The sequence below is a fragment of the Trichosurus vulpecula genome, chromosome 2, assembly GCF_011100635.1.
Source record: "Trichosurus vulpecula isolate mTriVul1 chromosome 2, mTriVul1.pri, whole genome shotgun sequence".
NCBI lineage: Eukaryota > Metazoa > Chordata > Mammalia > Diprotodontia > Phalangeridae > Trichosurus > Trichosurus vulpecula.
This window is the reverse complement of record NC_050574.1, coordinates 205,052,537-205,078,052: the sequence shown is the minus strand read 5'-3', so window position 1 is coordinate 205,078,052 and position 25,516 is coordinate 205,052,537. Positions and strand designations below refer to the sequence as shown.

The 25,516-nt window shown below is 36.2% G+C and overlaps 1 protein-coding gene across 2 annotated transcripts in view; it reads right to left on the bottom strand.

The window, feature by feature from the left end:
- Positions 1-330: 330 nt before the first annotated feature.
- Positions 331-25,516, bottom strand: part of KCNJ3 (potassium inwardly rectifying channel subfamily J member 3) — a 216,457-nt gene continuing 191,271 nt past the window's right edge. For both annotated transcript variants that reach the window (XM_036745441.1, XM_036745440.1), the window contains one exon: positions 331-5,479. In XM_036745441.1, the coding sequence (XP_036601336.1) occupies positions 5,474-5,479 (6 nt within the window). In that variant the 3' untranslated portion in view covers positions 331-5,473. The remainder of the gene's footprint in view (positions 5,480-25,516) is intronic.

Below are 25,516 nucleotides of genomic sequence, written 5' to 3'. Positions count from 1 at the left end.
GTAAATCCAATTTCCTTATCTCTCTCCTTTAGATTTAATAAACCTATGCCCCCTTAACTTTTTTACTTTCACTGGTCTTTTTACTGGATTATTGAATAAAATATAATTAGGCAATTAGACTATCACAATATTCTATGCCTTTCTCTAATTCTGTAGGAAACAGAGACAGAGGGAAGAAAAAGCTTCTCCCCACCATTTTCTAACAGAGAATAACTGATCAGATCACTATATCTCAAGGGGATTAAGCCTTATCACAATTAAACTTACCCCAGAGAATCTTAGAATAATCAGCTGATGGAAACTGCAAAAATGACAAGCACACTGTAAAAATTAAACCCAACAATGTTTTGAAAGTTTAATAAAGCTTTGATAAAACTGAGCTTGCAGTATTGAGTACAAGAGTTTATATTCTGTATAACTCAAAATGAACTTGTACATTTATGTAATTAGAGATTGCATGCCAGAAAATGCAATTATTTTGATTTTAATTTAAGTATATACAATTTACAGTATAATTCAAGCATAGATTCCACAGTAGAGAACACAGACCTGCTGTGCAGTTAATCTGAACCGCCTTTATAATGTTAAGCCCTCAGGCTGGGTAAAACTGTAAGAGATGAGACAGTAGTAGTCTTACAAACAGATCATGAGCTAGCTTTTGGACACTTCCTAAATTATTCCTTAGTAGCAAGCATGCATTAAATGGCCCTTATTTGCTGTAAAAGAGTCAATTTGCCTAAGTGACTATCTTACTACCAGGAAGTGAGTGGCTTATGTACTGGGACAATGTAGTACATTGTACTAGTTAACTAATAACCTTCCATAAGTTAAAAATTCAAACAGAATCACGTCCTGATTGTTATTTTTAGCACACTCATCAAAGAATGTATTTTCATGTCATACCAGATGGCTAAGATAGGAACTCACACATGATTTTTTAAGTTGAAGACACAAATTATAAAAATTATTTTATTTCATTTATTTATTTACAGCATTTGGATGAATCAGATTCCAACATATTCATCTTGATGGGTTCTGCAACATGAGAACTCTATGAATGAGTACTTTGCAGTGCTAACTTAAGTAGGATTATTCAATTCATCGAATATTTTATAGTGTCAGAGGGTTTCTTTCCAGTGTATATTATAATACTGACCACAACATCAATGGGCCAAAGACCATCTTAGAGGAGGTTTGCTTTATCATAGACTCTTTCCCAAGGTCTAAGTCTCACAAAATCTGCCAAGTGACAGTGCCCAGAGATTTATATTTTATTCAGTCCACAAAAATGCATAAGGCCTCTGTGCTGAGGAAGATTGCCATACACAGACTAAACACAAGTTCCAAGAAATCACATTGACAAGAGGCCTCCAGGTTGAACATTTTGGAAATAAGATAACTTGGCTAGACTAGAGGTCAGAGAGGGCCAATAACTGGTGAAATGAGAGAAAAGGGCATCATTCCTCTGCTAACTATGCTCAGTATGATTGTGAACACAGTTCTGTTTCATAGTAATGAATTCATTGAGAATGATATAACTTCCCTGGTTGTCTCTCACCCCCAATCCTAGAAAGCAAAGTGCTATATCACAAAAAGCGACAACGAGAACAAACAAGATTCACTCAGACAAATCCATTTGAAATAGATCTTAGAAATAAGTCAAATGTAAAAATGTACTTCCGAGTGCGCCTTTCTGGAAATGACGTTTGTCATTCGTATAAGGCAACATTCACCAAAAAAGAAAATACCACCCCTACGCCTAATACACACATAATCTATTCATTTCCTGCCACAAGTGAGTTAAAATGGAGGGATTGGAATGGGTTCTATACACAATGGATAGATAATGTTGAGTAATTACTAAAGCATGCCTTTCCTCTGATATTACCTTCCATTTACATTGTACATATCTTATATGCACATTTCTTTGCATGTTATCTCTCCCATTAGAATCTGAACTCCTGAGACCATGGGATATATTTTTGTTCTTTTTTTTATGTCCAGTGTTTAGCTCAGTGCCTGACTCATATTACGTGCTTAATAAATGCTTGACCACTTTTAATCACCTGACCCCAGCAGTATTCATAATGTCCTCTTGTATCTTTATTCTTATATAAATAAATCACATTTCAGATAGTCAGGTGTGTAAGTAAGGGGAGGTGACACTGGGAGAAAGAGAACTAATCATGGTTCATTCAATGGGAAATGTGCCTGTCCTGATTTTCAGTCTTAATATTGTGAGTTACCACCCTAATCAGCATGTGTGAGCGTGTCTGTGTGTGTGTGCATGCGTGTGTGCGTGTCTGTGAGTGAGTGAGTGAGTGAGAGAGAGAGAGAGAGAGAGAGAAATTTCATCAGAGCTCAGAAATTCTCTCACTGAAACAAGATGAGCAAGGCCTCTTTAATATGTATTCTTTAAAGAGTTACCAAGGGGCCTTGAGAGATCAAGCAACTTAATCACACAGCTGGGCCTTAATTCACTTCTTGGTTCTCAAACTTTTTGGTCTCAGGACTCCTTTATATTCTTAAAAATGATTGAGGAAATGCTTCCCCCCGCCAAATATATTTTTGTTTGTGTGGGTTCTAGTTATAGATATTTACCATATTAGAAATTAAAACAAAAGTCTCAGTATTATTATGAAAATAGTTTTGACCCATAGGCCCTCCTGAAAGGGTCTCTGGGACCTCCACACTTTGAGAACCATTGCACTAAGTTATACTGCTTTTCTACAAAACAAAGTATCATTTACCCTACTAGATATATCCAAAATAACCACACTAGTGCTGGAGGAAACACGAACCAGTCCCACAGAATTACTGAGCAATATGTGGCATAATGATGGAGAGCAGGTCCAGATGTCAGGATGACCACAGTCTGAATCCAATGTGTGACCCTTGGCAGGTTACTTAGCCACTCTCACCTTTAGTTTGCTCATCTTTTGTAAAATGAGGGGGCTGGATCTGATGATGTCTTCTGTGGTTCCTCCCAGCTCTAAATCTATGATCCTTAGGAAGTCACCGAGTCAGAGTATATACACACACATACTCCTTCTATAATAAAGAAAACCAGAAGTAAGGTACGCCATTGCTCTTTATGCCCTTTTCATCACTGATTGCGCCTTATGAACAGGGCCATAGAGAGGCCGTGAAGGTGTTACCTCCCCAAACTGCCGACTCACTCATGCATTCTTTGCAAATCACTGTCTCAGGTATTCCACTGATTGGTAACTGCAACTTCATACCAACTATTAAAAAGTTTCAGAAGTTGGGGTTAGGAAAATACCATTGGCCAAGTCTCAGTTCATGTGCCAACTCCTAGTATTTCATGATCCTAATAGCAATTAGTACTTTCTTCTTTCTCCTCTTCAAATGAACATGTATATACTTATTTTTTTAAATGTTTACAATCTCTGCTATAGTATATAAGCTCCTGAAGGCCAGAGAACATCTCCGTTTTATCTTTGTATCCAAAATACCAACCATAGTGCTCTGCATATGCTAGGTGCTTAAAAGAAATACATGCTGGATTGGACTAGTTTAAAGCAGAAAGCCAAACCTTTGCTGATACTCTGTTCTGAAATTGCTGATGTGAGGGGGAAAAAAACGAGGGCAATAAACAATAAAACTATTTAGCATAGGAAAAGAATAAAAATTGAAATCAAATAAGACCTATGCATTTGTTATGGATAAATATTTATTATAGTTTATCATTAAATGGTCACCTTGCTTGAGATAATGGCTTGGTTTAAAAGTGAGAAAAATTCCACCCCATAATGTTTATGGGTCCAATTGATTCAGGTTGCAATAGAAAGCATTTATCACTGAACTTGTAATCAGATTCTGACATATTCAAAGTAACTTGACTCCCAATTATTACCAAAATGATTCAGCATTTGTTCATGTGCTGGGTCCTCTATGAAGCTGTCTGATAATGCAAGTCTTTTGATATTTTTGGAAAACATAATTACTTAAAACTTCACAACATTTTAAGAAACAAGCTTAACCTTTCCAGGAAGGGGACCAAATTCTACAGATATCAAATTAAGCAACACTTCCTCCTTTTTACCACTTTCACATCATTTGTAAAAAAAAAATCATAAAGACACTTTATATAGTGATATCACTGCATATTTGTATCTTGTATTTAAAAAGTTAACTCTTATATAAGGGTTATCATTTGCACAGCCCTAAAATAGTACAAACTTTGTGAATGCCTCTTACAAAGCATAAGTGAAATCCTCCCATGATCCTAAATGACAGATAAACCGAAACAAACATTAAATCAAATTTTAAAATGACAAATAATTTAAGGCTCAAGGAACTGGTTAATAATTTTGTAATGCCAATAACCTTAGCATTCTAAGAAAGTAAACATGCAGCAGGACTATTATATTGAACAGAACAATACAATCTCTATCGGAAATATATATGTACATGTATATATGTGCATAGGTACACATACATATATGTATATATGTTAACTCAAAGTTGTAGTGTGCCCTGAAAGCTATCCACTCATTTTTGTCTACTATACACTTTAGAAATATAGGGGAGGGTAACACCTCCTTAAATATTTTTTTCAGAATATACAATATAAATATAGTAAGAATCATGCCATAAAACTAAATGTGAAATTTGCACATTATTGCATGCTTGGTGTGATACTACATGCCAGTTAATAATAGCAGGTCCTTTTTGACTTTTCCCCATTACAATTTCCATTTTCTGCATAGTCAGCATTACTTAAGGAGCAATGTTGCCATGGGTACATGGAATACACAGGGAAACGTCAGCTTTTTCACAATCTGTCCTATGGAGAGGCTTACTTTGTCAGACAAAATTTGGACTATTACTAACTTCAACTTTAAATAATGCCTAAAAGTCTGCTTTTGTTATGTGAACCGATCAGAGTTCATTTTTCTTAATTTGGCTGGAAGGTTCCCCTCCATTCTGGCTGCACCTCCTGACATCTTTTGAAGCTTTGGTGGCAAATCAGCCACTGACTGGCTCATGGGATCAGACAACATCTTTGTGGTTTTAGATACCAGTTTTTCTTCTGAATTGCCAGGAACTGAGCTTATTCGTTGAAGTTTCATGGGTAAGTCTCCCAAACTGTAGGCCTTTTCGGAAGTTGTAGAACTCATTCTTAGGAGTTTTTTGGGAAAGTCTTCTCTTCCAGTAATTTTCTGCAATTTCGATGGGAGTTTGGTACTAATGTCATCTATTCCATCTAGACATTCAACAGAATTATTCCTTTCTTTAGTGTTAGTTATGGCTGGTGCTATTAAAGGGGAGGACATGAGAAGCATTTCCTCCTGTTCTTTCACACTGTAAGGTGGGGTGGGGACTTCAAAGGTTGCATGAAACTGGGAGTAATCAACTTTAAAGAATCCTTCCTCTAAGGAAATAACTGGGAAAAAGCGGTGACCCCAAAGAACTTCATCTTCGGTGTATGAAGTCCGAGCTTGACAGGTCATCCCTACAAGTAGAAAAAAACAAATAACTTAATAAAGGATAGGCAATTAAAAGCACTGTAAAACCAATATGAGTCAATAATTCCAATTTACATTATCATTACAAATGCTTGCTTCCAGTAGGTGATTTTTAAGACTGAATGACTGAATGTATTAGAAGCTGGACTGTCTGGATTCTTGATAACATATTACATCTATACATATATGTATATGTAAAACATTATATCATATAATATATAATCTAATTTTTAAATGTAGTTATTTTCTACTTTTGAAAGATACACACTGTGTACTTAGTTGCCAGATCCAACTAGTCCTGATCTTAAAAGAGAAGATGATTAGTTTTGGGTACCCAGTTTACACCTTTCTAGAGAAAATTGGCATCTGAGAATACTAGTCTCCATTACCAATGTAAAATTGTGGCCTACAAAATAGAAATGTCAAACATTTTAGAATACATAGAGGTGATCACAATAAAAGAAACAACAAATGCAAAGGTACAGCATTAACCTTATAATTGCCTATGGAAAATGGAAGTAAAAATATGCATATGTATGACTTTTAGAAGCCTAATCTCAATCTGAAAATTACTTCATAAGAAGATAAATACCTTCTACAGGACACAAGCCATGAAACTCAACCAAAAGATGCCTATATATTCATTCCCTAGGATTCTATGTGGTATTTTAGTACAAAAGAGAAAATGGAAATTGCAGTGTTATAGATGTCATTTAGCATATACTCTGCTGATTCGTTAAATGTCCTCTTCTGTTTAAAGGGAACTGAATGTGTTCATTCCTATTATCTGGAACTATTCTATTCTTGATTGTCCATGATACTAGTGACAGGGAAAGCATAGATTAATGATATCCAAAGGTAACGTCCAAATTTTGCGTCAAGAGAATTTACCTTCTCTACTACAAAGCAACTACAAGTGCAAAACAGACTTGTAACACTTGTGGACAGCACTTGACAATTTCTACTACTTCTTCCCTTCTGGAAGGGGCAGAGATGAATCTCAGAGGGTTTACCTTGTCTCTATACTGCTTGCTCCCTTTCTCTGGCTGATATGGGGCTTAAATATTTGATTAGTCACACCCTGTTATAACAATTAGCTTGATTTTGGCATATTGGCAATACAATTGCCTTCGGCTCCATGAAGTCTCTTTCTGTTATTTTAGGTAGGTTTTATAAGACAGAGAGTTATTAAGACAACAATAATACAAAGCCTCAGTTCAAGAAAAGTACTAACATTGAGAGAATTTTCTCTCCTTCCTCATTCCCCCAGAACAATTCCCTCTTACCTTGGAATCCTTCAGCACTTAATTGACTCATAGCTCATCTGACCTACTGTTTTTATATGTCTCCCAAGGTATGACTTGATATTCTCAATGAATCAAAATTTACCTTTCATCCAATGTTCCAAAGTTCTATTGTCCCTTCAAATTGACTAAGAGCTTCTTCTCTACACATTGCAACGAGATTATAGGAAACCACCTAGATACCTAGTTTACTAGACTGATTAATTCAAATGTATCCCTTCCATGGTTACATCAATTTTGTGTGTGTGTGTGTGTGTGTGTGTGTGTGTGTGTGTGTGTGTGTACGCGGAAGTATGTTACAGACAGAAAAGACTTTTATACAGGTATTTACCAGTAGTACAATGGCACCAAGAGGTAGCTAAGATACATGAACACACACACACACACACACACACACACCACAATTCATTCCTAAATAAGAATAATTTAATTTTAAAAAATCACTGATTTGGAAATCAAGGAAACTTGGATTCAATTTTAAACTTTGCTACATGCTAATTAACTGGATGATTTTAGGCAAGTTGCTTGTCCAGCATCTCTAACAAGCTGTGTTCCTGTCTCAACATATTTAAGACTCAGTCTCCTTATCTATAAAATTCAGTGATTTCACTTACTACCCACTTCATGAGGTTGTTATAAGGAAAATGATTTATATACTCAAAAGTATTATACAGATTGTTTCATTATTAACAGTTTACCCACTCTCTGCTGGAAAACTTCCATTGAGGGTAACTGATAACTCTGAATGTAATCCAACTATGTCTCATTGATAAAAAAGTTTTTCCTTAGGTTGAGATGAACCTACTTCTATTATATTCTGCCCCAAATGAATAAAAGTTGACATCGCATCAGGTATATCTTTAGTCCAATTTAAAGAACTGAATAATTTTTAATAAGTTTAATGTTTCTGACTATGAATGCTAGGTGATGAAATTCACTTTGGTTCATGGCATTCAAGAAGAATAAGGAAAATGAAAGGAAAGCAATAGCCATAGAATGTTTTATCTTGCCTTTTCCTGTTATTATAGGGAATACTCTCCACACTTTACCATGTTCCTTCACTCATCTCTTCCAAACTACAATGTCCTGGGCTGTAAATAGCTGTGTTATTAACTCTGAACTTCTTTGAGTACACCATTAAGGTCTCTCCCTCTTATTCCCAATGAAACCAATGGTGGAGGCAGAATTAGTGGGGAAACAGGTACAAACTGGGTGGAAGTTTATGCAGCTTAGTTAGTTTGCTTGGAGGATTCTCTTGGCAGAAGTCTGTGGAACCTGAAGGAGGATATATGAGGGAGTGTATATTTGTGTGTGATGGAGTGAGGATTTTTATCATTCATTCGCAATGTAGTACAACAAGAAAGCATGATGGCGTCTAGCAAAGGAGAATGTTAGATTAGATCATAAGTATAATGACCTAGATCTAGATGCAACCTTAAATGTCATTTAGGATAAAACCTTCATTTAAAGATATTCCTCTATTTTTGCTCCAGGCAATGATGCCTCCAAGGGGTGTATTTGAGAAGAGTTGTCAAGGTTGCAAATGTCTGTGTTCATATTTTGAGAAAAATCAGATAAAATATTTCAAGAAATATGGGTCTGATTAAACAGGAACTGATCTTGAGAGTGGGATCAAACAAGAAAAAAAACTTCTGTCTTGGTATACTTTGCCTGTGTCTTTTAAAAGAGGGTTCTCAACTGAAATCTCTGAGTCTTCACTGTACTTCCACTTGACAACTCCTTTTACTGATATGCATAAAGAATCAAATATAGAGAAGGAAGCAATCATTTCCTAAGGTAATTTGGAGATGCTGGCTTAAGTGCATGAAATATACATTTTTTTTTTCCAAATTCATTACTTCCACTGCTCTCTTGGCCTCTTTGACCTTTGGCTCTCCACCCCTGCAATCATTGAAGCAGATGTTCAATTTGGGACAGAGAATCAGCAAATGCCTCCAACATTCTCTGAGCTTTCATGACCTTTAGCCTTAACCTATTTCAACTGTGCGAATGGGTGATCCATCTGGGAATAAGATCTTTTAGGGTCCATTACACTAATATTCTAATTGTTGATTTATAACATAAACTTCTGCCTAATAATATTCCCCATATACCATGGCTTGCAATATCCAAAATCCTTGCTGTAGTCCTTTTTTGAAATAGGTATCTGAGCAAAAAAACAACACAAAACCAAACCAAACAAAAAAAGAAACCCCAAAACAAAAACAAAAACAAACAAATAAAAAACCCACCTGGCTTTCTTTTGAATGCCATGTCTTCCCAAAGTCCTGTTTTCTTTCTCAAGTTCCTATTCTCCTCTGCCAACAATGGTTCCTCTTAAAAGGCCATGCCCTATTATCAGCAGAATCACCTTCACTCTTCATCTCTTGATCTGCACTCCTTACATCTCTTGGCATTAACTAGAACCTGATTCTCTACACCCTTTAACTTGTTGACTGCTATTTTCTTTATTGTCTCCCTCCCCTCTCACCTCCACCCCCCAACTCACAGTCAGTAGAAGGATGCAGCAAAATTATAGCATACCACTTCCATTTTAAAACCCTTACTTTACTACCTTTATTCTACAAACCCTCTTCCTTACAAGTTTAAGCCACTTGATTTTGTCACCTTGTCCAGAACTATATCATTTTCTTTTCTTCCACCTTCCTTAGTTACTATAGCAGTTGGCTTGAGTCCCTAAATAGGGAACCAAAGCCATTTTTGAAAATAATGTGCAGATACTGACCTCAGTTTTTCTCTCTACTCTCTCTTCCTTGGTGACTTCAGCAGTCATATTGATAATTTTCTAACATGCAACATGGTCCCTTAATGCATTAACCTGTCTAACTCATATGACCTATGTTTCCAACTCCTTCAGTCACTTAGAGAAATAGCTGCACTTTGGACCTCCTCAATACCTGAAACTGCCACACCTTCAAAATTCTGAACCTTGACACTTTCCCTTTCCCTCAAACTCACTGTGCTTGGCCCTCTTCTTCATGCATTATCATCTATGTCTTAAATACTTGAATAAAAGTAATCAGAGAGAAGATACCAAAAAAAAATCATGTAAACTCATCAAAATTAGTTTTTACAATAAGCTAAAGGAATGGCATTATTCCTTTCTTATCTATCTTTGGATATTTTCCCCCAAATATTTTCACGCCTATCTTAGTGTCTTACAGAATTTTACGTATCCTTTTTCTTTGGGCAAACTAATAGAAGATGCTCTCTTCAAGCAAATCATGTTTAATGGAGAGGCTTCTCTAGACACACATTAAAATTCCACATTACTTCATTTCATAATTGATTCTCTACCTTTACTCCACATTCCTTCAAGTATTCTTCTTTTGCCTCTGCAAGAACGCAGAAACTCTGAGTTCTGTGAGAGCAAAGGAGAAGAGATTTTCTGCTTATTTTTTATGATATTAAAAAAATTATTTTAAGCCAGGAAGCTCCTTTTACTACACCTCCTTTGCAACTTTTGGTCTTAGAAGGCATGGAGAGGTTAAGTGTTAAGTGACTTACCAAGGGTTACACAGACAATATTCTTTAGAGGAAACACTGGAACCTAGATCTTCCTAACTCTAAGGTTGCCATTCTTTCTCTTTAAGTTAACTAAATGGGTTTACAGGTCAACTTCTTTGTCTCTTTTCTACATATTTTGTATGGTCCCATATACTTATTTTCTGAGTGTAATTTCTTTCTTTCATTTTACTGTGGGACTTTCTTTTTAATTTAAATAAAAAAAATTTCATCATCTTAGAAATGTTCCCTTTACTTGTGAATATACAACACATAGCTTCATTAGTGTCTAGGAGAGTGTAGGAGTGATGACAGCATTTTCTAAAAGGGAGGATCTATTGGGAGGATAAGAATCTTTGTCACAGACATATATTGAGGAAACCAAAATGTTTCCCAGTCAAGATCTACATGCCATGGAAGACTATTTTCCAAGTAAGGGTCAGCCCACTGGGTAGCTATGTGTAGTGAGGAACACCTGAGTTAAAAATCTGACTTCTGACACTTACTGGCTGACCCTAGACAAGTCACTTAACCTCTTTTATAACCTCAGTTTTCTCATCTGTAAATTGGGGAAAGTAGTAGCACTTGACTTCCAGGGTTATTGTGAGGTTGTGGGAAAACTAAGGCATAGAGCGGTTAAGTGACTTGCCCAGGGTCAGAGAAATCTGATGCCAGATTTTAAACTCGGGTCTTCCTTACTCCAGGAAAAGTGCTCTATCCACTGAGCCACTTAGCTGCCCAAATCTACTCTATAGGGCAGATTATGACCTTGGAGACTGGGCAAGTCAAGCTTATGAGAAATTGGCAGATTCAGTGGAAATGAATTTAATTGAACACACTGAGTTTGAGGTGCCACAGAAACATCCAGCTAGATAAACCCAACAAGTAGCTAAAATACTGGACTTAAAAAAGATAAATATTTGGAAGGAATATGCATAGGCATAATAATTGAAAGCACAGGAGTGGATGAGATCATCATGGGAGAGAGTGTAAAGGGGAAGCAGAAGGTGGCCACATTTATAGACATTTGAATTTAAGACATATCGGCAGACTAACAAAAAAGACAGGTCAGAAACTTAGTGGGAGAACTCAGCTTATAAAGCACCATAGAAGCGAGGGAAAAATGAGTATTAAGAAGAAATGGGTGATCCACAATGTTCAATGGCACAAAGAGGTTAAGGAAGATGAGGCCAAGGAAAGAAAAAAAGCCTCTAGATTTGGTGCTAAGAAAGAGCTTAGGAGACAGGTTTTAGGAAAGTGGTGGTGACAATGGTAATTAGGGTGGGACTTTTTTGCTCTTCTCTTTTGGAATGCTAAGGGAATGAAGTGCCTTTAATGAGTCTTGCCTTTGTTTGTAGGAAGGCTCACACCCTTTTGCTAGTTAGGTCACAAGAGGTGTGAAACCCTTGAGAGGTGTGAAACCCTCCAGAGGTGTGAAGCACTCTGACCCTGAAGAAGTGTACATATACTCTGAGGTTAGCATTTTGTTTGGGGCTCACTCACTGCAAGAGGGTTGCTGTGGAGACCTTGGGTAGCCCTTAAGAAGACTCTACCTGCCCCACCCCACCCCCCGACCCGTCCCTCTTTGAAAACCCAGATGTTGGTATTTCTCTCTCTGGTAACTATGTATGTAATGTCTTGGTCAGACAGCTAGAAACCTATCTGTTGATCTGTCTATATTTTCTCTGTTTATAATTTCTGTCTGTATTTGCTCTGAAGTTCAGGGTGCTTACTTTTTCCCCTGAACTAAGTGAATGATATATGCATGCTTGATTAAAGTGAGACTGTAAATTTCTTAAAGCTTTCCTTAGAAAAGCAGATCAAAGAATCTGTGCTAGCAGCCCTCCTGTGTGCTGGTGATACTGGTCTTACATCCCCATAGCAGCTTCTAGCAGCACTGTTGTTACACAATGTCAGACGGTGAACATTCAAAAGAGCTAGAGATAGAGGGAAAAGGGGCTGTGAGTGCAGTTTGCTTTTTTTTTTATTTTGGCAGTAAAGGAGAAAGATAGGATCATAGTTTGAGGAGATGGCAAGCCAAGGAAATTGTTTTTATTTTTTTTTTCATTTTGAGGACACCAGGGATCTGAGAATGTTTGTAGGCAGCAAGAAAGGAATGATTAAAAAAGGGGTATGATTGATGGAACAGGGTTATGTAGTATACAGGCAGAGATGGACTAATGGTACAAGTTGAGGTTTTAGCTTTAGCAAGGGGAAAATATTTTTCCTTCTAAGACTGAAAAGAAGTAGACAAGGACAGGTGATTGAAGTGAGATATTTAGAAAGGTGTTGGCCAAAGGCAACAATAGTTACAATGTAAAATAGTATGTAAAAATCATATTGTAAACAATCATAGAAGGTTATGAGAAATATTTAACACAGAAGTAAAGAAAAAATCAAATTTTAAAAAAAGCTTAATGAGAAATCCAATAAAGTTATCCCAAAGTCATTTAAGGATGAAATTACAAAGCAGACAACAGAAGAAAAATGGAGGAGGGGGGCAGTAATCTAAATTTATTTATTTATTTTTATTTTGAGGGTAGTCAGAGTTGTGCCTTCATAAGGAGTGTTGAATGAGGAACCTTATCTTCAGTTTACAATCTAAGAGAATTTTCTGGGATACTAAAGGCAAAGATATGCCCAAGGTCATAAAACCACTATACAGCACATTAGAAACTGTGCCCAGGTTTTATTTAATCCAGGTCTATTTGCTAGGTCATACCACCCCTCTGCAAACACTTTTATAAGAAATCCTTTTTGTCCATCAAGAACCATATTTGAATACTTTAACAGACCCAGCTGTGCTTATAGAGAAGACAGAAATGGCACTAAAAACAAAACAAAAAAATGGAAAAGTGGCTCAATTAGACCAAGAATATAGAGCAGAGCTGTGCAGGAGATACCTACCTGCCTACCTCTTGGGTGGACAGTACAAATGAATGAATTGGGATCAGAATAAATCAAGAAGAATATACCAGACTAGGTTGCTTTTAGAAAACTGTAAAGCTCTTTTGATGACTGGTAGTTTCTTCCAGAAACAAAAACCAATCTTTTGGTTACTAACATCCTACTCAAATTGTTCAGCTGCAAGGCCCAAAACACTAGTGTTTCCAAAGAATTAAAAATGAGTTTCAATGAGACAGCAATAGAGAGGCAAATGGTGGAAATGAGCAAGTTGTAATGTAAAACAAACAAGAAATTTTGAAGAAAACTGAAGTAAATGGTATCATCAGGGAAATATATGATTGAAAAAAATTGGTAAGTTCTATGACCAGAGCATGGATATATTAGTTGACAGAAGGCCTGTGTGCTCTAACAATATTGTAGTGATGTCAAGAAAAAACAGTGAAGATCTAAGTAAACTGAGTGGGACTACTGTGACAGATTTATGGAAGGACTTGGAAAGGAAACACACAGGATGTATAGGCATAGACGTGTTGCCATCTTTGGTGTTGCTACCCTTGGAGAGAAAACCAGTATCGATGATATCAAATTGAATATTTGAGTGTTCTTTAAAGGCATTTACTTTTAGGAATTCTTATTTTTAAAGAAATTTGGTATGGATGGAAGACAGGAAATGTTCTCAAAGTTGGAATCAACAGATTTCATCTGAAGAGGATTCCTTGGATAAGTAGTCCTGAATTAAAATTTAAAGGAAGAATGGACATATATTGACCAAGAAAAAGGAAGAATTTTTGCATCAGATAGTAGGTGGATTAAATTCATTTGAATTAACTCCATTCAATAAAGATGTACAGGCATGCATATATAGCTATATATACACACACATAAGTATACACATATAAACAATTCGGAAATCTCTATTTGTACATGAACACATTTCTGGCATTTGCAAGTCTATACATCAAAAGCAATTATTGAATATCCCATCTGAAAAATCAGGTGAGAGAGAAAGGAACCGAGGTACCTGGTAGAGCTTTACAAAAAGGATGAACAGAAAACTATTTTTAGATCGAGAAACAAATGCTGATTTAAATAGTGGTTATTATGAAGATGAAGCCAAATTTGTTGTATTTCCAGACCACTGTGAATTTTCTTTACCAAATATAGCACAGTTATCTTCATTGGTGACACATGGCTATGAATTACGAGTTTCCAAATGTATCAATTATCTTTCTCAGTTAGACAATGATAACATGATTCTATTAAGGCAGGGGTTCTTCACATGTGGTACATGGACCTGGAAGGGTCTGTGGATAGATTTCAGGGGGTCCTTTCACCCTTGTTAAGAAAAAAATGTGTATGTATATATATATATATATATATATATATATATATATATATATATATATATACACATATATACACACATATATGTACTAAGATATACACACACACATGTGTATATATATACACACATACATATATTTTAACTGTAATTTAGCATTTACTTTAATTATTAAAAACAGAACAAAACTTTATTCCAAGGAGTCCATAGGATTCACCAGACTGTCAAAGGGGTTCATGAATCAAAAAATGTTAGGAATTCCCTGTTTTAAGGTAAGAGGCAGATGGGGGAGGTGAGGATTTATTTGCTATAAAGCTTGCCCATCAAAGATGCTGATTCCCTCAGCAGTAGCAAACTTTCTTACCTTTTTATAGTTTTTTTTTTCCACTACCACCCCATCCCAAGAATAACGGGTAATCTCCTTGATTCTGAGACTGTTTAATTTTGGTCTTTGTGTTCACAGTGACTAAAACTGTGCCTTTCTCCTGGTTGGAACTTATTAAATATTGGATTTGGATAGAACACTTTATTTTTAATTATATGTAAATTCTATACCTTCAGTACAATTCTGTTCTAATGCCTTATATTTTACATAGAAGAGACCCATGGCTTTCAAAGGCTATACCAGAGTAAACTCTGACAGGTTCTCACAAGCTGGAAATGGCTCAAGTAAAGCCAAGTAGTAAACTATACCTTTGTTGCCCAAAAGCCAGACTAGCTAAATTCATGGAGCCTCATCAACGGTTTGGCCTCAGGCTGATGACTTGGTAAGAGAGCATATGTTTCTTGTGTTTGTGTCGCACTTAATAAATGCCTGTTTGTTTTATAAATAAAAGAATGAACAAATGACTAAATACACAAATATAGACAAAAAATAAAAGTGATCATTATTGAGTGATCACATTTTAGCCACAGTACCTCCCAAACACGATCTCCTAAAGATCGGTTATATTTATACTGGTTGAGGGAGGACCCACACCAATTAAATTGCAAGAGTGTGTGGGACAAGGACAACAAGGTAGGGTCACTTAGCTTCTGAAAACAAGTTCAGGTGGGGGCAAAAGAGAGAAGTTGGGAGGACAGAAGTAATATTAAGGCTCAACTGTTTCTGCCTGACAGAAAGGTCAAATGCCAAAACTAGCATGGTCATAGGGGCAAGGCCAGTGTAAGTTAAGTTTGTTGACTGCTAGGTTTTACTAACTGGGAAATGGTTAGTTACTAGCCTAATGTTTGGTGGAATAAAAGCGGTTATAGTTGATGGTTATCATATATAAGCAACTGAAGGAAATAACCAACAATCAAAATTTGCAAAAGAATTTAAAAAAAGGGAAAAGAAATGCAAAACCTGTGTGATGCTGGGGTCCTAGAAATTAACGGCCCTTTTTCTTGGTTCTGTTCCCTTTTCTCTAAACATTTTAAAATATGATTTAACATACTGCATAAAACAATTATATGAAATGTAGATCTTGCTAGAATCAATTATGGTATCATGGTAATTATACCGAGCACTCTCCTCAACCTTGTTCTTCACAGCTGCTCATTAGATGTAGATACACAGACACCAAATATTTCCAGCCAGGGCCCATCAACATCAGATTTTTGAGATCTGATTTCACCTAGGGATCTCATTAGTAAATGAGTGTTTGTAATCAATACATCACTAATGAATACAGCAGCTCTGAAAATTAGATAAGGCTAAACTGTTTAGGGCTGCCAAACTGTACTTTGGTAACAAATATTTTAAAATGTTCTTTTAAAGAACAGAACTGAGTTTCTTATGACTTAAAAAAACCCACCAAAAATATTCTCAAAAATATGAATAGTGTTATTTATATAAGGAGGCTGGCTACAAAGTTAGATATAGTTCATGATGAGTTTTCTTTAGGGATACAGATTTCAAAATTACATATACAAGTATGACTCATTTCCTCTAAAAGAACTCATGTTTAAATTCCTAAATATCACCTAAATTCTGAATAAATGCATTTGGATTCTGTTATCCAAGCAACCTTACAAAAACTTGTCCAAATGGACAATACAAAAAATACTACCACAGTTTAGTGAAAACCATTAAAGCATGAGATGTTGCTACCAGAAACAGAACTTTATTTTTATCTCCAAGTTGAGAACTATTTTATTTGGAAAATACCTGTAATTCACTGATCCATGGACTTAAAACATGAACTACTGATTGCACTAAAATATTTTACTATTGCTGTGTTCCAAAGGAAGTATATCGTCCCTCTTTTCTTTTTCTCCACATCTTTACTGCCTCTATCACTGAAGGTTCTAGTTCATCTCTTTCCACTAAACCCATTCTTCATTTTCAATTAAATGAACAAATCAAAAGGATTTAATTTTAAGCAATGCAGCGAACATTGAAATTTCTCCCTTTCAGTTTCAACATACCTTTCAACCTAGTTATTGTATAGTTTCCTCTATAATTAATTATGCATACGTAACCCATCCTCTGAGCATGTCCAGTTTGTCTAAAATGGAGATCCTTATATCCCCCTACCACATGGGTGGGGGCAATCTTCTTGACTGGCTGTCTGTTTCTTTAAAAGTATTGAGATTATGCTGCTTTTTTCTCTCTTTCCACCATCACTTCTTCTCTGTTTCTAGCTTCTGTGCCCAGTACAGACTTTGACACCCTGAAGGGCCTGTGATGTTTGTTTTTGTTGTGTTGTTTGTCCTCACTTTCACTGGCTGGAGGTGATCCTCAAAGGTCCAGGAGTTTGAATTACAGAGACCTTGGAGCCAGGATTGCTGGCAGGACAATCTCGTCACTTACCCTGCTACGGAAGCACAGAGAAGCCAGAGTGCTTGGAGCTTGAGCCCCACGAGGTTTGGACTTGGAACTGAGACTGTGTTTTATGAGAATTAAGCTAAGCCATGAACCTAATTCCTTTACCTTTCCAAGGGTGATAAGGCTGGAGGAGGGGGGATGGTGGGAGGCTCAGGAAGGGGATTATGACTCCCAGATGTGGAGGGAGAGAGTGTGTCTATTTGTGGTTCTCTTTTGAAGTAAATATTACTCTTTGAAGAAGCTGTACTGCTACATTATCGGTGTACTTGGACTGTTTAAAGGACAAGGTAGAGAAGTATCTTAATCCAATTTTTTTGACTACATCATGCCACTCTGTTTAGCTGTTTTCTACCTGTGATTTAAAAAAAAATGTCCAGTTGTTTAGAATGCTATCAGTTTAATTTCAAGTCATTAAGTCTGTCTTTTAAATTGATCTATCTTCTATATTATACTCTATTTTCAATCATTATGACATGTGTGAAGATCTTTTGAACACAACAATTTTATTCACCATTTCTATCCTTGTTCAAATAATAGAATCTTTGGCTTGTTTTACTGATACTGTGAATTTTTAATTGGCTGCTTATGGTCCTGTGGGATCCAAGCTATTAGTCAGGCAGTTCATCTTTCTACATGATTTGGACAGCATCTTTTCAAAAGAAAGACTTCCTCTATTACATGTCACCTCAATCTTCTTATTGTTCTGAGACAATATATTGAACGAGATGTGTAGAGCTTTCCTCCCTAAATAATGAGAAATCTCACTGACTCTTGAGGCATAACAAATGTAATATCTAATTGCTACTCTAGATTTGTCCTTTACCACTTTTCACTTAGCTGAACTAAAATACATATATTCTCTAAAGAAGAACCATAATTTGCCTTTGATCCTCTTCCCCAACTAAAACAAAACAAAAAAAACCATAAAAAGTGCATATGCAATATTTAAATAACATTAAAACTTACTGGCAACATTCCCTCCAGAATGCTGGTAGCAACCCAATGGGGATTGAATACATTACTCCTAGAAGTAGTGATATTTTAATTATTTGGTAGAGATTTTTATCAAACTTTGGAACATTCTGGTTTAGTCAGTGATTTTAATAGTCAAAAATCTGGGGATACATTCAAGCCAAATGTATATGCACTATTATTTACATACAATTGATCTTCCAATGTATATTTGGATACAAGTTTTCTGTTCCTCATCAAGCACATAGAAAAAGCATTTCATTTTTTGTATGTAAAAAAGGCATAAAACAACTCAATATACATATTTACATTTGAATTATATAATTTTTTAACTTAAGAAAGAAATTTTAGCTGAAAAGGCTTTTGTGTTAGAATTATTAGTGGTGCTGTCACCAGATATGCATCTTGCAAACTGTTAGACCTGGAACTCAAAAGACTTCAATGAACAATGGCCAGAAGAAGAAAAATAGTGAGGCGGGTGCAGATGGAAGGAGAGATTATTTGACTGAAACTTATTTAAAGTGTCTTCCTTTACCTCATTTCCAATTCTGACCTCATTCCTCAGAGTCAACTAAAAGCAAATGAAGCTTTTTTCACCATGTTCTGTTTTAAGTAATTCAACACAGCCAGTTTGCCTAAAACTTAGGTGGCAATCAATAATCAATAAACATTTATTAAGCATTTATTATGTTCCAGGCACGGTGCTAAGCACTGAGAATACAAAAAGAGACAAAAAATATTCTCTGCCCTCAAGGAGCTTATGATCTAATGGGGAAGAAAGCAAACAAGCAAATATACACAAAATAAATTATACACACACAGAAACACATACACACATACACACACACACACACACACACACACCTATATGCGATAAATGTGAAATAATTAACAAAGGAAAGGCGCCAAAGTTCAGAGAGGTTTGGGAAGGCCTCCAGGAAAAGATGGGATTCTAAGAAAGCCAAGGAGCTCAGTAGGTGAAGTGGAGGAGGTAGCACTCCAAGTATAGGGGACAGCCAGAGAAAAGTACTGGACTTGAGAGGTTGAGGGTCTTACTTGTTGAACAGCCAGAGACCCACTGTCACTAAATCAAAGAATCCACATAAGGAAGTAAGGTGTAAGAAGACTGGAAACTCAAAAGGGGGCTAGGTTGTAAGGCATTTTAAATGCCAATGTATTTGATCCTGGAGGCAATAGGAAACCACTGGAGTTTACTGAGGTGGGGCTGGGAGATGGCATGATTGGACTGGCATCTTAAGAAAATCGTTTTGGCAGCTGAATGGAGAACGAATTAGAATACGGAGAGACTTGAGGCAGGCACACCCACCAGCAGGCTATGACAATGATCTAGGTGTGATATGATGATGTCCTGTACCAGAGTGGCTGCATTGTCAGAGGAGAGAAGGAGAAATATTTGAGAGGTTTGCCAATGTGAAATTGAAAGGCCTTAGCAACAATTTGGCTTTGGGGAGCGAGGGATAGTAAAGAGTCCAGGATGACTCTTAGATCGTGCGCCTGAGGGATTGAGAGGAGGTGCTGCCTTCTAAAATAGAGAAGGTATGAGGAAAAGTTTAGCAGGTAAGATAATGAGTTCTGTTTTGGATACATTGAGTTTCAAATATCTACTGTACATCTAATTTAAGTTATCTGAATGACAGTTGGAGATGGGAGATTAGAGATCAGCAGACAGGTTAGCACAGATTAATTAGATTTGGGAATATTTAGCTTAGAGATGATAATTAAATCTATGGGAGCAGATGAGATTACCAAGTAAAATAGTATAAAGGGAGAAAAGAAGAGGGCCCAGGGACACCAATGGTTAGAGGGTATGATCTGGAAGACAATCCAGAAAAAGAGATAGAGCAGGACCAGTCAGATAGGTAGGATGAGAACCAGAAGAGAAACATATCTCAAAAACCTAGAGAATTATGTATCAAGGAGAAGAGAAGAATCAACAATGTCAGAGGCTGCAGAGAGGTCAAAGAGAATGAAGACTGAGAAAAAGCCATTGGATTTGGCAACTAAGAAATCATGATAGCACTACGCACTATATATCCAATTGCACTATAAGAAGATGCACATTCTGTAGCTAATCTTTCCACCTGTCTTTCCCTGGCATAAGATTCACTTGTATTTTTCTAACCATTAAACTTTTCCTAAATTTTATCTCTCCTTGATGATACAGGTAGTTCAAATGATTATATAATGTGCTGTATGTTGTTTTTTTACCATGGTGCAGCATATGGATTCACATTTTAAGCACCAACTTCCAGCAGCACTTAGCATAGTGACCAGGGCTTAGCAAAGTGCCTGCTGAAGTGCTTAACAAAGTAGATGCTTAATCAATGTTTATTTATTGATTGACTTTCTAAGTAACATTCTTGCAATCTTGTTTTAAAATGAGAAAAAAAACTATACAAACAGCTATATATTTTGTTAAACTTTAAGGATTTATTATTTTTGTTGATCTCCATATGGCTCCATACATCTATGCATACTACCATCCCTCTCTCAATGAGAAGATGGTCTTTGAGGATTGTTGTGGCTGGAAAATGGATTGTCTTGTGACTAACCTAACAATGAATTTCTCCAAGCTTAGCTGGCCTCATCCTTGGAATGAAGCTATAGGGTTAATCTATGGACCTCTATCTGAAGCTTCCTAGCTTGGCAGAGTATAACAATGCCTTGCAATATGCTGGAATAGAACTCAAGGTTACCTCCATACCATGACAAAAGAAGTAGGGCTTTAGTGGAGGACATAAATATATAAATATTATTGTCCATTTCCTCCAGAATGTGAGGGAATATTTGATATAGTGGATAGAACGCTGTACTTGGAGTCAGGTAGGTAAGTTTGAATCCTTTCTCTGACATTTTAATAGCTATGTGACCTTGGTCAAGTCATTAATCTTTTGGAGATTCTAGTACTAATAATCATAATTATGATGTCAACACCACCACTAACATTTATATAGTGCTTACTATGTGCCAGGTACTATGTTAAGCTCTTTAGATTTTTTATCTCATTTACTCCTCATAACAACCTGGGAAGGATGGAACTAGTACCAACTTTATTTTTTTACAAGTGAAGAAACTGAGGCAAATAGATATTAAGTGACTTACTCAGGGTCACAGAGCTACTAAGTGTCTGAGGGCACATTTGAACTCAGTTCTTCTTGACTCAAGGGACAGCACTTTATCTACTGTGCCACCTAGTTACCTACAATGACCTCACAACTTACTAACAGAACAAAAAAGGCTGTAGTTTTTTCTTTTTTTTTAGTAATTATGATGAATGAATTCATCAATTAGCCAGACTACTGGCCATGAAATTAAACAAAACACAAAACACAAAATAAAACACATATATCTGCAGTGATGATAGAGTGGTAGGAGAGAAGGCAGAAACCATGTGTTGTCTCTCCCAGTAGAAGTAAACTTCTTGAAAGAAGAGACGGTCATACATTTCTATTTGTATCCCTAGCACTTAACACAATGCTTTACTCATGTTGTTCAGTGAATCAGTCATGATATTGGAATGGTTTGCCATTTCCTTCTTGGGTCATTTCAGTGGATCCTTTCTGTCAGGTAATCAGAGATTAAGTGACTTGCCTAAGGTCACAAAGCTAAGAAATGTCTGAGGCTGGATTTGAACTCAGATCTTCCTGACTTCAAGACTCAGTGTGACATCTACTGTGCCACCTAGAGGCCGAGGGAACTCTGTAAGACTTATCTACTAAGTTATTAGTGAATTGTGATCTGCATTTGTTGAGAAGTTTCCACACCAACCACATGAAAGATCAGTGAAGTGTGAAACATGAAATATAAGAATTGTGGCTTCTAAAAATTATTGAAGTTTTCATTTCACCAAAAGTTGTAAAGAAATTTAATTTAAACAAACCATCATTTCAATATCTCTGATCATTGTGCCTTTATTTATTCTGGTCTTCTATCAGTCTCAGAACAACATCATGATACTCCACCACACCCCCAGAGAATATTTCCTTAAGATAGCAATTGGCTTTTTTTTCTTTCCTAAGGCTTGATTTGTAGATACTAAAACATCACCACAGTTACAGTGATAATACAATTCAATAAGTTTTGAGGACTAGATTTATTCCATCAAGCTTACATCAGGACAGATTTTTTTCACATGGTGAAAATGTAATAATGAACTCCTAGATTGTAAAACCTCTTTCAGCATAAGCTGGAATTTAATTAGATCTGAGGACATTATCCCCAGTCATTGAAAAGAAAACCTTTCAAAAACCTTGCCACAAGCAAACCATAAATGCTACCTTTTCCCAAGTATTACAAAATAAATTAAAATAAACACTTTAGATTAATCTGTATTTCATAAAGATTTCTAAAATTTCAATTTTGCAGTGTCATCATAAGCGACTTCCTATTAGATGAGGTGGGGTAGGGAGTGGAAGAGGGAGAAAAATAAGGGGAGAATGAAAATGCTTTAGGTTTTTGCTTGCTTGTGTTTCATCTTTGATCCTGAGCATGAGTCAGGAACAATGTCCCTGCTCTCATGGCAACTGCTACTGAAAGTAATAATGAAATATGAGAACTGAATATTCAGGTAGGGAAAAGACTGATGGAGCAATTGCTTAAAATATACATCATGCCATCTTGTGGTGCCTTAATCTTGGGCATAGTCAAACACACTTTTGATTTGACTTTTAAAGTAAAGCTATAATTTTCTCCTTGTAAAAGTCCTGCTCATGTGTTCAGCCAAACTTCATTTATCCTTTCCTGGGCAATCATTTGGATCCTACAAACTTCTTATAAGCCTGGGAAGAAGAGAAAAATTGAATAGTAATCACATATCTTATGTCATTTATTCTTCCTACCATATCTGCCAAAAGGCTTCCTACTCCATTTCAGAATAACAACGTAATCTTTTGATTTTCAATAAAATTGGTTCTAATCACCTAATTAGAGTTTTATTTTTATTCTATTGATTTTTTGAGAAAGAAACCTCACTCAAAATGAGAGCCTGAAAAGACCTTACCCTGGAAAGGTTAGGGTCTCCGAATGCATCCCGGGCCATCTCCCGTTGTCCTGGTAAATATCAGACCCAGATGGCTGTGGAGGAGGAAGTGAGGCTGGTGACCTTGCACAGCCCTCCCTCACTCAAATCAAGGTCAATTGCAAGTCACGTCATCATTTTCCTGATGTCATGGTCCTCTTCAAGAACGAAGGACAAACACAACAACCAACAAGTGATTTTTTAAAATGGTCCTTAAACCATCTAGATGAGGAACAAAAGCCCTCTTATTCACTCTTTTCAGCATTATTTAAATAAACTTATAAATAACTTTTGAATATGTTTTCAGGCTAGAATTATATATTGGTTATAAAATAGGGTTCTTTTTTAGAAGCACCATAACTTCCACTTTTGTGGCTGCAGCATCAGTCACAAAAAATACTAAATATTTTAGTGCTAAATAAGAAGAGAACCAAAATCTGAAAAATTGATAAAATGCTTATGAGCTCTCCCCTCAAAATTCTATGCTTATGCCTCATCATAGAGGAGACCCTGAGGTTTCTACAAACTATAGTGTGCCAAGTTTTAAGTTAAGTTTAAAACTGCACTAAGACTTTTGTGACACCCTGAATAACAGTGGAACTCAAGAGCTGGCAGGTCTTAACAAACTGGAAAAACTCTCAGTGAACATCTGGTAATAAACTGTACATCTGTGGACTAGACTGGCTACAGAGAAGTTCAGGACAAGGATGGCCACAAGATAATGAAGATTTTGGCTAAAGTAACTTTTTAAGACCATTTGCAAAGTTTTCAATAAGTTGTGATTTTGCATAACCAAAAAATCACAGATACTTTAAACACTGTACTGAGTGTAGGTGTGCCCATACACCCAAATACATTTGGTTTTAATGCCCCAACTGTTAATATGTATGTGTGCATAAATACTGGAGTATGTGTATGTATATGCATACACATTTCTATATATGTCAATCTACTTATTGCAAATAAATATGTATTTGACTTAAACAATAAGCTTTATTTATACCTCTGTGTGTGTGTGTGTGTATAATTCAAGTTTGATTTTGTTTATACACATATATCTTATGGAAGTACTAAAGAGATATACATGTGTGTAAACCCACATAATTACACATTTTTTCTTAGGTTTCTTTCTCTCTCCCTTTTCCCCCATACCTCTGTGTGTGTATCTATGCATGTGTGTGCAAAATCAAACTTACAAAGCAATGGACAATTTAACATGAGATCAATACCATAAAATGTGAACACACAGACTTAACATTTGCAAATATCTCTTCATCTGCAGCAGCAGATAAATGGAAGAGTTTATATTGACAAAAGGTTTATTTTCAAGAAGCAAATGATTGGTTCTCTTTAGCACCGTCACATGTCACAGGGAACTGTAATTGAGAGGTTCTAGTTAAAATTTAGAGGTCTTTGCTGTCTACATCTTGACACATTAATGCTACATTATTATGAGGCCCCCCAAGAAGGAATATAATTTTTTGGGGTGGGGGGAGGCCTTGGGCCTGCTTTTTCTTCTTTTTTTTTTTTTTTTTGCAGGGGGGAAGGCAGGGCAACTGGGGTTAAGTGACTTGCCCAAGGTCACAAAGCTAGTAAGTGTGTCAGGTGTCTGAGGGTGGATTTGAACTCAGGTCCTCCTGACTCCAGGGCTGGTGCTCTATTCACTGTACCACCTAGCTGTCCCCCAGGAATATAATTTTATATAGAAAAAAATAATTTGTTAATATTTTGTTATGAAAACATGTCAAAGCCAAATAAATTTAAAGATGATCTTTTGTTTCCTAAGGGTATTCTACTGAAATGTTCCAAATTTGAAATTTTACTGCCCAAAAGAAAATATGTTTTCTATATTTTGATATTAGATTTATGCCATTTTCTAGTTCTAAAAAAATGGCACATTGGGTTAGAAATGGCTTAAGACAAATATATCCATAGGTAAAATATAAGTTCCTTGACAGCTGAGGTTGTTTCATTTTTGGGTTTTCACCCTCAGTACCTTTGGTAGGTATTGGATTAATGTTTATTAAATCTAATTGAATATTTTTTGGGGGATCTTAAATACCTTCACCCATATGCTCTCACCATTTAACATGTAGACAGTAAAGACAAAGCTGTTTAAGCTGTCAT